This window comes from Peromyscus leucopus, chromosome 2 (assembly GCF_004664715.2).
Source record: "Peromyscus leucopus breed LL Stock chromosome 2, UCI_PerLeu_2.1, whole genome shotgun sequence".
In the NCBI taxonomy this organism is placed as follows: Eukaryota; Metazoa; Chordata; class Mammalia; order Rodentia; family Cricetidae; genus Peromyscus; species Peromyscus leucopus.
This window is the reverse complement of record NC_051064.1, coordinates 81,761,940-81,775,992: the sequence shown is the minus strand read 5'-3', so window position 1 is coordinate 81,775,992 and position 14,053 is coordinate 81,761,940. Positions and strand designations below refer to the sequence as shown.

The following is a 14,053-nucleotide window of genomic DNA, read 5'->3' as shown; positions in this document are numbered from 1 at the left end:
ACTTTCTTTTCTTGTCCAGTCTATTTAGTGTTCTGTATGCTTCTTGTACCTTTGTAGGCATTTCTTCCTGTATGGTTAGGACATTTTTCTTCTATGATTTTGTTAATTTTTTTCTGTGTCTTTAAGATGGGATTTTCCTTCCTCGATTTCTATTATTCTTAGATTTGATGTTTTCATAATATCTGAGAATTCCTGGATGTTTTATGTCAGATTTCAGATATAAGATTTTCTTTGACTGGTGTATCCATTTCTTCTATTGTATCTTAAATTCCTGAGATTCTGTCTTTCATCTCCTCTATTCTGTTGGTGGAACTTGTCTCTGTAGTTCTTGCTTGAATTCGTAAAGTTTTCATTTACAGAATTCCCTCAGTCTGGATTTTCTTTATTGATTCTATCTCCATTTTCATGTCTTGAACAGTTTTCTTCATTTTCTTTCATTGTTTGTTTGTGTTTGCCTGTATTTCTTTAAGGAGTTTATTAATTTTCTCTTTGATGACATCTATAATATATTCATAAAGGCAATTTTGAAGTTCCTTTCTTTTACTTCAGCTATATTGCTTTTCTCAGAGCCTACTGTAATAGGGTTGCTGGACTCTACTGGAGACGCATTGTCCTGACAGTTACTGATTGTGTTTTTACACTGGCATCTAAGCATCAGGATTTGAGATTATTATAATACTAGTTGCTAATGTCTGGACTTATCTTTGTTGGTGGGCATTCTCTTCTTTGGTTTCTGTTGCCCTTGCTGGTTAGTAAGAAATTATAGTAGCTGTGTGAGTTTGCTGATAGGGAATGCTTCTTAGATCCTTCCAGGTGTGGCCACTGAGGTTCTGGGTAGAATATGTTTATAGGTACAGAGTGCTGACACTTAGAAATGGGAATGGGCTAGAAACGGGGTCAAGGGTATCATAGGAAGGAGGAAAGCAAGGTATGCCACCAGGATCTGCTTAGTCCCTTGAGAATGGGAGCAGTGAGGGAGGCAAAGCCACAGCAGGTGGTGTGCTACTGATCTGGGGATGCGACTGGGGGACTGGATTTATAGATGAGGAAGTAGAGGAGATATAAGGATCATGTATCTGCTACATGCTCACCTACCTGCCACCTCCTCTGGCTGGCTTGGCTAGCAGGTTCCCATAGAATACCTATGGGGATTGGTGGATGAGACACAGGGGTTGGGCGGTTAGGAAGTATGAAGGAAAAGATCTGTGTCAAATTATCAGGTCTTATGTTGAGGTCCTCAATCTATATGGAGTTTAGTTTTGTGCAGAGCAAAAGATATATATCTAGTTTTCTTCATTTACATACATCTATCCAGTTTCATGAGTAATATTTTAAAAAAATGTTATATTTTCTTTAGTGTGTATCTTTCAAATCTGTAAAAAAAAATCAGGTGTCTCAAGATATGTGAATATGTGTCTGGGTCTTCAATTTTATTCCATTGATCAATGTATCTGTCTTTATTCTATTAACATATTGTTTTTTATTGTAACCATGCAGTATAATTAAAAACTAGGAAGAGTGATATCTAAAGTTTTTTTTCAGTGTTGTTATTGCTGTCTTGAGATTTTTTTGTTTCCATATTAAATTTCAGATTTAAATTTTTTTTTTTTCAAAAAATTATGTTTGAATTTTGAATGGGATTGTAAACTGTAAATTGCTTTCAATTGGATGGTCATTTTCAAAATGCTAATCCTAGCAAGCCATGAATGTGAGAGGTCTCATCTTCGGGTATCTCCTTCAATTCATTTAAGTTTTTATTAGATAAATTTTTTACCTCTTTGTTAGGTTTGTTCCAATCTATTTCACTTTTTATTCAGCCCATTGTGAGTGTTATTATTTTCCTTATATCTTCCTTGGTCTGTTTGTTGTTTGTATATAAGAAGGCTACTGATTTTTTTGCCTTAATATTGTAATCTGTTACTTTGTTGAACATATTTATGAGCTGTAGAAGCTTCCTGATGGAATCTTTATAGTCTTTTATGCATAAAATCATATCATTTGCAAAATAGGATACTTTGACTTACTTTCTTCTTTCCTATTGTATCGTCTGGAACTCCTTCACTTCTCTCACTGCTTTAGCTAGGACTTTGAATAGCATATTGAATAGGAATGGAGCCAGTAAATATCCTTGTCTTGTTTCTGGTTTTAGTGGAAATGGTTTAACTTTTTCTCCAGATAGAATGATGTTGGTCCTGAGCTTGTTGTAAATTGCCTTCATAATGTTAAGATGTGCCACTTGTTTCCTTATTTTCATTAGGACTTTGTCATGAAGAAATATTTGTTTCTGTTAAAGTTCTTTTCTGCATTTAATGAAATGGCATTCAGTGCATTTATTTTTTGGATTATTCTAAAAAAATATTTACTATGTTGAATCATTCATGCAGCGCTTAGATGAAGTTAACTTGATTACAGTGGATAATCTTTCTGATACGTTTTTTAAATTTAATTTGGAAGTGTTTTATTGAGAATTTTGGTGCTATGCTCATCAGATATGTTGGTCTATAATCTTCCATTTTTTATTCGTGTTTGTCTGGTATGGGTATTAAGATAATACTGGCTTTATAAAAAAAGAATTTTAAAGTTTTCCTTCAAGTTTTTGTTTTGAAGAATATTTTGAGGAGTGTTATTGTTAGTACTTCTTTGAATTCTATCTATACCACTCTTGAACATATATCTAATAGATTTTGTTGCTACAGAGATGCATACTCATTTATGTTCATTGATACTTTATTCACAATATTCATCAAATGGAAACAGTCTAGATCTCTATCAACTAATGATGCATAGAAATGTTTCACATACACAATAGAAGATTATTCAAGCTGTTAAGAAATAAAATTTGCACATAAATGAATGGAACTGGGAACAGTTACTTTGAGTATAACAATCAAAATTCATGAAGACAAATATTGCATGTTTTCTCTTACATATGGAAGTTAGCTATTAAATTTTAAATACATATGTTTCATTTGGAATATCCATAGAAGTTAGACAAATAATAGGAGCCCATGTAGAGGAGGGATTTTTTTTTCAAGACAGATGAAATAGAATATAATGTTACAAAGGGGCAATGGGCAAAATAAGAAAGATTAAGTTGGATTGGGGCGGGAAAGAGAGGATAGAGAAGTCTTGGAGAAGGAACAACTAACAGTAAAATCATTATGATTTATTATATATTGGGGTAGATTAAAACTAGATGCCATATGCTAGGAAATTAAACTCCTAGTACCAGGATTGGGCTGCCTCTTTTTGAGTTATTGGCTAATGAGTTCTCACAGACCTCTCCCCAGGCATTATAAGCTATTTCCAATGCTATTTGTTATTCTCCAGAATGGACAATAAGAACCTATTGATGAAGATATCACATGCCTGAGTTACAGAACATGGAGAAATCTAGCTGGTAATCAACTGGAAATTTCATTCCTACTGACTAGCTTTCATAGTGCTGGAGTTTGCTGTGAATGCTGCTGGAGGAGACAATCATTAATATCATCAAGTTCTGAACTCTATAAGCCTAGATAATAACCTGCCTGGAAAGATATACCAAATGATGCAATAGCAGCACAAATGTTATGATAACAACCTCTTTTTGTAAAAAAAAAAAAAAAAAAAAAAATGGATTTAAGGACCACTCCAAAAGGATGGAACCCATTGTCAGTATGGTTAAGAACGTTGTGACTAGATAGGGCATTGGTAAAACTTAGTGTAAAACCTACTCTTATTCTCATAAGTGAATATAGGTCAACTCTCACCAAAGAAACAATTACCATAGAGACACATAACTGCAGAATATTCAGAAAAAAATAAACTTCCGAGTTCTCAGCCCTACATGGCATGTGTATATCATATGTCTCCCCTCAAGCTCAGGGATCAATGGGGAAAATGAATAGAAATACTGAAAGATCCAGGGCAGTGGATAACTTCAAGAAACTGTTTCCTAGATTAAAAAAGGAACAGGTCCAAATAAACTCACAGAGATTGAGACAGCATACACGATCTGGAGGGAGGGGAGAAGAAGGGAGTGGGGAGAAACATGAAGATGGGTGGGTAGGTAGCAGGGGAAGATCTGGAAGGACATAGAGGCGGGGATGAATGTGATCAGAACTCACTGTTTGAAATTCTCAAAGGATAAACAAAACATTGTAGAATATATGCAAGGCTTATGAATTTAAAAGTTAAAAAAAATTTCAAAAACTTTGGTGGTGGTGATGAAAGTCTCTAAGGAAACAGTATTTTCTAGATTAAACAAGGCAGAAACACATATGAACTCACAGCAATTGCAACAACATACACAAGACCTGCATAAACTCAAGTCAGACAAAATCCCAGCATGGAGTAGGAGTTGTAGACACAGAATCAGACTGCTAGCTTGGGAGACATTGACATTTGGTAGCTGTTCCTAGAAGAAGGAAACTAAGTTTCCTTTAGAATTATGATACTATATCAAGAATACTCTAGAGCTGGCCCCACACCCAGGAGTAGTCAGCCAACACAAACTCTCAATATTTCCAGGACAAGTTCCTATCAGAATGTTTTCTGAAGGTCATATTCCCAGCCAATAGTTCCTTAGACCAAGAATATTCTGTCTTGAGCTGCTGGGAAAGGATTTTGCAGTGTAGAACATACAATGAGAATAGTGATAACACAGAGGAACCTCTGATGCTTTAAATGAGAATGTGCTCTATAAGCCAAGTTTTATTTTGTTTCAGCACTATTTTGTCACATTAGGTTTCATTTTTTGTTTGCTTTGATTTCCTTATTTTTTTTTGTTTCTTGTGTGTTTTCATTTGGTACTGCCTGTAGAGTTACTGTAAAACCCACAGTGATTTACCACCCCCTCCTTGCCTTACTGTCTTCCTCTTTCTCCCTCATCTTTTCTTCCCATAAATAGGTCATTAGAGTTCATAATATAGGGCTAGTGAGATGACTCAGAAGTTAAGGCAATTGCTGCCAACTGATTTGAGGTGGATTCCCAGGACCTATATTGTGGAAGGATAAAACAAGTTCTGTGTACTGTAATTTGTTCTCTGACTTCCAAATGCATGCCATAATATGTACACACCTACCCATATACGTCTGTAGACACATACAGGCACATATAATAATAAATAAATGTAATAAATTAAAACGAAAAGAATTTATGCCAATACTTGCTAGAACACTAGAGTTATGTGAGGAATCCTTGTGGCCAGCTGCCTTACAACAGGTCCAGAAGAACAGAATGAATTCTTCTTCATTTATGTATTGGGCCCATCCTTGCCTCTGTCCCTCAGGCCACCTTCCTTCAAAATCTATTTTAACAATAAAGAGATTCTTCTCCAGTGTCTAGCCTGGAAAATTTGCCTGATGTTCTTTTCTAGGCACCCTCCTTGACCTGCCAGGGCTGTCCCAGATTCCACATTGTCTAGCATCCTTACTTGTATCACAAACAACCTCTAGGCTTCTCTAGAACTTGACCTGGCTGCCTTCCAATCCACAGACTCTTCCATGTCACATCGAACCTTCACCCAGCCAGACTGTGCACATTCTTCTCTAAGTTTTAGCTATGTGACCTGTGCCTCTGCTCTCCACATACCCTCGCTAATTCTCCAGGTCTACTCTGAGTCCCATATCCAGTGTCCTATCCTAGTCTGGCCACTCTTGGCTATACCACAACTAACTTCTAGGCTTCTTTTAGGACCTTACACTGTGTTCTCTAACCCACAGGCTTCCCCATGCCATGTTCAACCTCTCCACCCATCCAGGTCTACATTCACATTCCAGAAATGGACCAGAATGCATATCAGCCCAGTACCCTTTGTTCACATGACATAATTCCACCTAAGCTAGTTTCTAATTCTAGGACCAACCCACATACTCGTTCTTCTTTCTGCCCAAACTTGCTTTCTCCTCATCAGACATGGATCTAACAAAAGAAAGCTACAGGCCAGATCTCACTGTAGAAAACCTCCTTGAATAGGACTTCATTTGCCCAGGAATTAAGACTATCAACTTTCAAGTGGGGCTTCATAAAACTAAAAAACTTCTGCATAGCTAAAGAAGCAAAAATATGAAGAGAAGCCCACAGAATGGGAAGGAATATTCCACAGCTACATATCTGACAGAGGATTAATATCCAGAATATATAAAGAACTAAAAAAAAAAAAACCTCAAAGATTCAAAAATAAAAAAGTAAATAAAACCACCACTGCCACCAACAAAAATCCAACCTATTCAAAAAGTTGGACTGGCCTATAAACAGAGAGTTCTCAAGAAGAAGAGGAGGAGGAAGAAAAAAAAACAGCTTAAAAATTATCATCCCTAGTAATAAAAGGAAATGCAAATTTAAACAACTTTGAGATTTCATCTACTCATGTGAAAATGGCCAAGATCAACAACCAACAACAAATGCTGGGTAGGGTGTGGGAAAAGTGGAATCTTCATTCATTGTTGGCAGGCATATAAACTGATTTAGCCAATCTAGAAATCAATGTAGAGAATACTTAAAAAATTAATCCCAAATCTATATCACTTGTCATAATCCCAAATTGACCCAATATCCTATTGCCCAGACACTTATTCATCCATGGTCTTTGCTGCTCTATTTACAATATCTATGAAATGGAAACAACCTAAATGTTTTTCAACTGATTAATGAATGATGAAATGAATGATGATATGGTACACATATACCATGGTATACTATTCAGCTGTAAAGAAATATGAAATGGTCTCTGAAAGTAAATGTGTGGATCTAAAAACAAATTATATTGAATAAGGTAACCCAGTCCCAAAAAGACAAATGAACATCCCATGTTCTTTCTCATCTGAGGCTCATAGCTTCAAATTTTCAGATATGAGTATGTATCATAGACTAAGTGCAAAAATCAAGAAAGTAACAAGGGATCATTGCAGGGATGCAAGGCTAGGGGCACAATAAAGATGGGAATAGAAGAGTTTAAGTGATCTGATGTGGAAATGGGAAAAGGGAAAAACAGGGGGCGCTCTGATTAAAAATGGGAGAGGGAGATAACTACAGAATGAGAGAAGAGGTTGTAGATATCACTCTCTATGCTGTGAGTTGCTCTGATTGGTTAATAAATGAAGTGCTGATTGGCCAGTAGCCAGGCAGGAAGTATAGGCAGGACAAGCAGAGAAAAAAATTCTGGGAAGAGAAAGGCTGAGTCAGGAGTCGCCAGCCAGATACAGAGGAAGCAAGATGTGAAGGCAAAACTGGAAAAAGATACCAAGCCATGTGGCTAAACATAAAATAGAATTATGGGTTAATTTAAGTGTAAGAGCTAGTCAGTAATAAGTCTGAGCTAATGTCCTTGGTGCCAAGTGAGCCCAGGAAAACCTTCAGCTATGGAAGAGGGTAAAATAACTGTCAGAATTTCTGAAAGAGTGATAAGGAATTATAATATTAACCATTAACCTTAAAAAACCTATAATACATATAAATCCATGTATTACATGTATACTTTAAATGAAAATTTCCATGCTCCATCCAAGAGCCAAAGACTATCTTATAACAACCCCAACAGCAGGCATGAGAAACCATCTTTTAAACATTGGTTAGGGCTGTTCAAGAAACTCACAAAATATTACAGACTATTGTTCTTGCCTTTGTTTACCTGTCAGAGGAGGAAGGTAAATCTCTATGGCTGAAGACACCATGCACTTCAGAAACAGGGACCAGAGGCCCCTGAGCTGGAACTGACTTGAAAGCTTCAGCCTTGAGGACTAGCTTTAATAGCACTATAAGGCATTATGTAACCTTCCAAAGAGGGAATGAAATCAACAAGCCTACCCAGCTATGATGTCTATTAACCACAACAATGACCAACATAGTGAAATAACTCTAAGGGTGCAGTAGTGAGTTGTACTTATACCTTGGTGATAATCAATAGCTCTCCAATCAACTTTAGACCTGCTCAATTAGAGAAAAACTAATGTTTGGTACTAGAAACCTACCAACTACCTAGGACTAGTGAAGCCATGGATCTTGGAGGAGAACCTGCAATTGCTAATTTACTAAGCCAGCATAGTGCTTACTGCATTCTAAATATTTGCCCTTATGTACACAGTAAGTGTTGTCCTCATTTCTCATCATGGAAACTTCTCTTTGCAACGGAGAAAGACCACTCAGAAAACCAAAACCAATCAAAATACAGAGTTGCACAGCCTGTCCCTAATAGATATATCTACAAAACAATCCCCACACACAAGGCTCAGGTAATATTGTGGAAGAGGCAGTGGAAAGAGGGTAAGAGCCAGAGGATCAAGGGTTTCCCATAAGATTGTGTCTTTTCAGATTGTTAGAAGCTACTCCCCATGAGTTCTTGCCAGCATGACTGCTTAAACATTGCTGAATAAGGACATCTACAATAGATCTGGACAGAGGAAAGCTCAAGAGGCCCAAACCCTATACAAAAGTACTACAGGCAACTAAGAAATACTGAGGATGGGAGAAATACTTGTCTCCCGGAAAAGCACATCAATTGGTTATCTAATACCAAATTGACAGCCCTGAAAACATGCATAGTATTACACAAACAGAGCATATATATATATATACACACACAATACTGAAAAAAAGTTCATGTATTTGAAAATGGTCAAGGTGGGGTATATGGGAAGATTTGGATGGAGGAAAGGAAAGGTGGAAATGATATAATTATATTATAATTTCAAAAACCAAAAGAACTAATTACAAAAGGAGAAACCATACCAACTCAAAGGAATTTTTTAAAACCAGCATTATAGCAAAAGGATACAAGCATCCAGACTCCAAGTCCAGTGAGTACATTCAGTCTTTCTGACACACTAGGGCTGTGCTCATCCCCAAAATGAACAGCAGCCACCTCTTTTTTTTTTTCTCTTTTTGATTTTTTTTTGAGACAGGGTTTCTCTGTGTAATAGTCCTGGCTGTCCTGTAACTCACTTTGTAGACCAGGCTGGCCTTGAACTCCCAGAGATCTGCTTGCTTCTGCCTCCCAATCAGTAGCCACCTCTTACATTCCCTAACTTTCTGTGACTTAATTCACAGTAGTATCATGAAATTCCATGTGTAGATGAACTTATGGCTACCCCATCTTATACAAGAAAACACCAAAGTTTAAAGAACTCAATTCATGTTTGACAAAATAACTAGGAAAAGGGAGAAAAGATTTATTGAACAGATTTGTGAACTTAGTGGTCTCTTCATCTTCTTATATATCTAGAAAAATCTGAGGAATTTATAGAAATATATGCACACATGAAATATGATTAAAGAAAAAAAAAGAAATATGATTAAAGAGTGACCTACTTGTTTGAAATCCATTTCCTTGATATGGCTATACCCCCTGATATGTCTATTAGGCCTCACATTTGATAGGTGGAATCATAACATAGGATACCCATATAAATATAGAAAGTCTCATAAAATGATGGTCTAACTCCTTGAAGAAAAAAGAGACTCTATATTCTACTCTTTGGTGTTTGGAAGTCTTCAAATGTGAGCAAAGCATGGCAAACACTGAAGCTCAGCTTTCTGCCAGGACCAACCAATGACTTGGAAGGGGAAGTGAATAGGTGAATCTGTGGCAAACTACACAGTTATATCTAGATTCCCCCATAGACAAAGCCAGGATGGTAACAGGTAGCAGAGAAGAGAGGAACAGAGTAAAGTTCCATAGCTCATTGCAGTGGTGGGGATGAGCGTGCAGGGGCTGGACTCACCTTGAACAATACAAGCACCCAGATAGGCAGCATCAGAAAAGGAGCACAACAGTCGACCATGAAAAATGTCTCTTTTAATCTGCAAGTATAAAAGGTATCTGCAAGAAAAAAGAAGAAATAATCATCTTAAGTTTTAGCTGAAGCGTGGAAGTAGGAATTTTTATGCTCTGTTTACCTGAACCACACCTAGCTCTAGGCAGTAGCTTAGACATGTCTAGCTTCCTTTAGATAAGCACATGCAGAAAGAAGTAGAGATTTCAGAATTTAGAAACTCAAAGTTTATGTGAGCTTCCAAAGGTAAAGGGGCTCAGCCTTTCTAAGAAACTCGAGAATAATCAAGAAACACATGGTCGCCGGAGGGTGGGGTGGGGGGGGGGGGTGGGGGGTGGGGGGGATGGGGGTGGTGGGGTGGTGGGGTGGTGGGGGGTGGGGGGGTGAGGGGGTGGGGGGGGTGGGGGGGTGAGGGGGTGGTGGTGGGGTGGGGTGGGGGGGTGTGGGGGGGTGGCGCACGCCTTTAATCCCAGCACTCGGGAGGCAGAGGCAGGCGGATCTCTGTGAGTTCAAGGCCAGCCTGGACTACCAAGTGAGTCCCAGGAAAGGCACAAAGCTACACAGAGAAACCCTGTCTCGAAAAAACAAAACAAAAAAAAACAAAAAACAAAAAAAACAAAACAAAACAAAAAAAAACAACCAAACAAAAAGAAACACATGGTCTAGTAGTCACTACTGCCACACAAGGAAAACCACAACTTATCCATGTCCCAAGTATCTTGTGAATTTTTTTTTAAAAACTATATATGTACTTTTAATCAGGGGCTGAGTTCAATTAGTATACATGCATTATTCCCCAAGAAGGGACAGCAATCATAGTAACTACTCAATAAAAACCCAACAACAACAAATCTGCTTATGAGGCCAAATCTAGTTGTCTGACACTTGGATTGGGTTCTTGAGTCATTGTATCTGGTCTCTGCTTCTCTGCGGACAAACTCAGACACCTGTAGAAGCACAAATGTGGCTGGTCAGGTGGTCCAGAGAAGCAGAATGAAAAGTGGGCTATATTATGGCAGGATCAACTACTATAAAACTCTGTCTGGGTTGTCTTGTAGGAAAGCTGAAAAGATGTGTTCACTTTATGCGAAAATTCATGAGACTGTATTTACAAGGGAAACCTTTGCATTGATAAGTGTTATCACAATACTTTTAAAAGAACGTTATTGTGGCTGGAGAGTTTTCTCTCCGGGTCCCGCCAATCCCTGGCAGTCTCTTAGCCCACATAAAATAAACATACAGACACTTATATTATTTAAACTGCTTGGTCATTATCTCAGGCCTATCATTTTCTGGTTCTTACTCTTATATTCAGCCCATTTCTATTAATCTATACTTTGCCACATGGCTCGTGGCTTACTGGTACCTTACATCTATCTTCCTTGTCCTGGTGGTGGCTGCAGGCACTGTCTCCCTCTCTGCCTTCCTGTTCCCTCAATTCTCCTCTCTGTTAGTCCCGCCTATACTTTCTGTCTGGCTACTGGCCAATCAGTATTTTATTTATACAGAGCACTATCCACAGCACATTATAGTTAAATAAAGTCCAGAGACTTTGTAGATATTGGCTTCCATTCCCTTGTTACTGTTTTTTGGGTTCATCCATGCTGACCTAATTCTTTTCAGGTTCCATGTTTTTTTTTTTTTTTTTTTTTTTTTTTTTTTTTTTTTTTTTTTTTTTTTTTTTTTTTTTTTTTTTAACCAAATTGACTCTTCCTTTCCAGGATCATGTCTGTTTTGTTTTTTAAATCAAAGTAACATATTCCATTCATGCCAATTTTAACATTTACCTACAGGATACCCGCCCCCCCCACCTTTGTATAGTCTTAAGGAAACTCTTAAAACACCTTTCAATCAGTCAATTACAACTTTGAGATGATTAATTTTGGACATTTGCTTAACTGGGACATGGGATACCCAGATATGAAGTGGACCATGATTTCTGGGTTCCTTCAAGCGTGTTTATGTGCATGATTTGTAGCTGAGTTAGTGAAACAGCAAAGCAGATGATTACCCTATTTTGTGTTGTAGAGGGAGAGTGAATTTACTCTATCTGACAATGTGAACTAGAGTATTCTGACTTTTGTACTCCTTATCCTTAGGGCTTTAGACCTGGATGGAATCCACTGGCCCTCTGCAGCCTCTCACCTGAAGACTGGAGGGCTTTTCAACCTCCATAAAGATACAAGCTAATTCATTATAATAAACTTTATATGAACACACATACACAGCCACCCATGTACACACACACACACACACACACACACACACACACACACACCCTCCCTACTGTATGTTTCTTTGGAAAAACCCTGACTAAATACCTCTACTGCTTACAAATTTGCTCTTTACTCAGTCTTACAATGAGCCAAAGCATAATTCCACTTTAAAGATAAGTCAAAGAAATGGAAAATCAGAGAGGGAGATTTGTGTTCTAATAGCATAAAGATTTTTCTTGGTCCAGGGCATGGGAACTGCCAGTTCTGGGGGCTACTGCACTGAAATCACATTGGACACAATGAAGAATTCATTGGCTTACTGATGTTTTCATTACTTGGATCTGTATCTCACATACTTTACACTATGCATTGTTCTAGCAATCAAGGTATTAATGACATATGACAGGTTCAAAAGACAAGCTCTTTCTATTTTATCCATAATTGCATTAAAGAGATAAAGTAGCTAATAACTTTATTACTCAGTTTGAACTGACAATCTAGACTAGCTTCCTGCACTGAAGCCTGCCAACCTTAATGAGCACATTTATTACCCAAAGATATTGTTAAAATGTTACTCTGATTCAGTAGGTAGGCAGGATACTCATGTATTCAATAGCTACCTGGTGATTCAGTGTCATGAACCACACTTTGAATAATAGGTGAACATGAGAATCACTAGAGGAGGTGGGGCTCTTATCCTTAACCACCAGACAAATGCAAATTCAAGATACTTTGAGATTTCATTTTACCCCAGTCAGAATGGATACAAAAAACAAATGATGACAGATGTTGGCTTTGATATGGGAAATGGAAAGCACTTATTCACAGCTGATGGGAGTGCAAACTGACACAGCCACTATGGAAATCAGTGTGGAGGTTCCTCAAAGAACAGTAAACAGACCTAATACATGGCACGATACCACTCTTTGGCATATACCCAAAATACTGTATATCCTGCTACAGAGATACTTCCTCAAATATGTCTGTTGCTACACTATTCACAATAGCCAGGAATGGAAACATCCTAGATGTCTATAAACAGATGAATGGACAATGAAAATATAATATATTTATATGATGGAATATTAATCAGTTATTATGAAATTCACAAGTAAATGAATGGATCTTACCCAGAAAGAACAAACATTTTTCCTAATATTTGTACACATTAGCCTAGAATCTTTAGATATATGTTTTCTTTATTCAGTGGGAGTAACCCATAGAAGTTAGGAAATTAAAGTGTTCATAGGGGCTTTCAAGAGAGTAGTGATAAAAACCACTGGTTTAAAGGGTTAAAGGGGAATTATGGGGCAAGAAGGGATAAGGAGGTATGGGGAAGGGGAAGACATAATATAAGAGAAAAATCAGAATGAAGAAATAACATTAAAAACATTTCCAAAATGTCATATTTAAAACTACTGTTATAGAATCATCATATAATACATCTATACACATACATAAAAGGAGTTGAAAGGCAGTTATCCTATATCAGGCTAAATACAAAGTTCTGTCCTAGGAGTAGGTTACACATTTTGGAGTTATTGGCAAGTGAGGTCACAAAGACCCACAAACATTGCATGCTACTGTCAATGCTGTTGGTTACCCCCTCAGAACTTAATGCTAAGAGCTACCTGCTGATGACACCACATATTTGAATCTTAGAAATCAATCTGGTGAGGACCTGGAAACTTTTCTACTGGCTAGCTTTCAAAATGCTGGGAGGAGTTGTGTAATCTACAAGAGGTCGGAATAAACATTAATGATAGCCAACAGTGCACCATACAAGACACAATGCCTGACCTAGCAAGACATGCCCACTGGACCAACAGTGGCTTGAACAACATTCAAGTCACTAACTGTTTTCTGACTGGACTTAAGGCCTGCTACACAAGATGAAACCCATACTTGGCACCATTATGGAACTGAGAAACTCAGACTAGGCAGGTTATAGGCCCTAGGAGAGAGCCTACTACTCATACCTGCTAGACATATATTATACTTAACCAAATCCTGATAATTTATCATTATACCCATAGATTAATGTACCTCTCAACCTTCATCAGAGAAGATATTTCTGTTTGCAC

General features: G+C 37.6%; 1 protein-coding gene across 2 annotated transcripts in view; it reads right to left on the bottom strand.

Annotated features, from left to right (window-relative positions):
- The window catches only part of Frmd3 (FERM domain containing 3), a 194,689-nt gene that overhangs the window by 76,057 nt on the left and 104,579 nt on the right, over positions 1-14,053 (bottom strand). For both annotated transcript variants that reach the window (XM_028873960.2, XM_028873961.2), the window contains exon 5: positions 9,703-9,800. In XM_028873960.2, the coding sequence (XP_028729793.1) occupies positions 9,703-9,800 (98 nt within the window). The remainder of the gene's footprint in view (positions 1-9,702; positions 9,801-14,053) is intronic.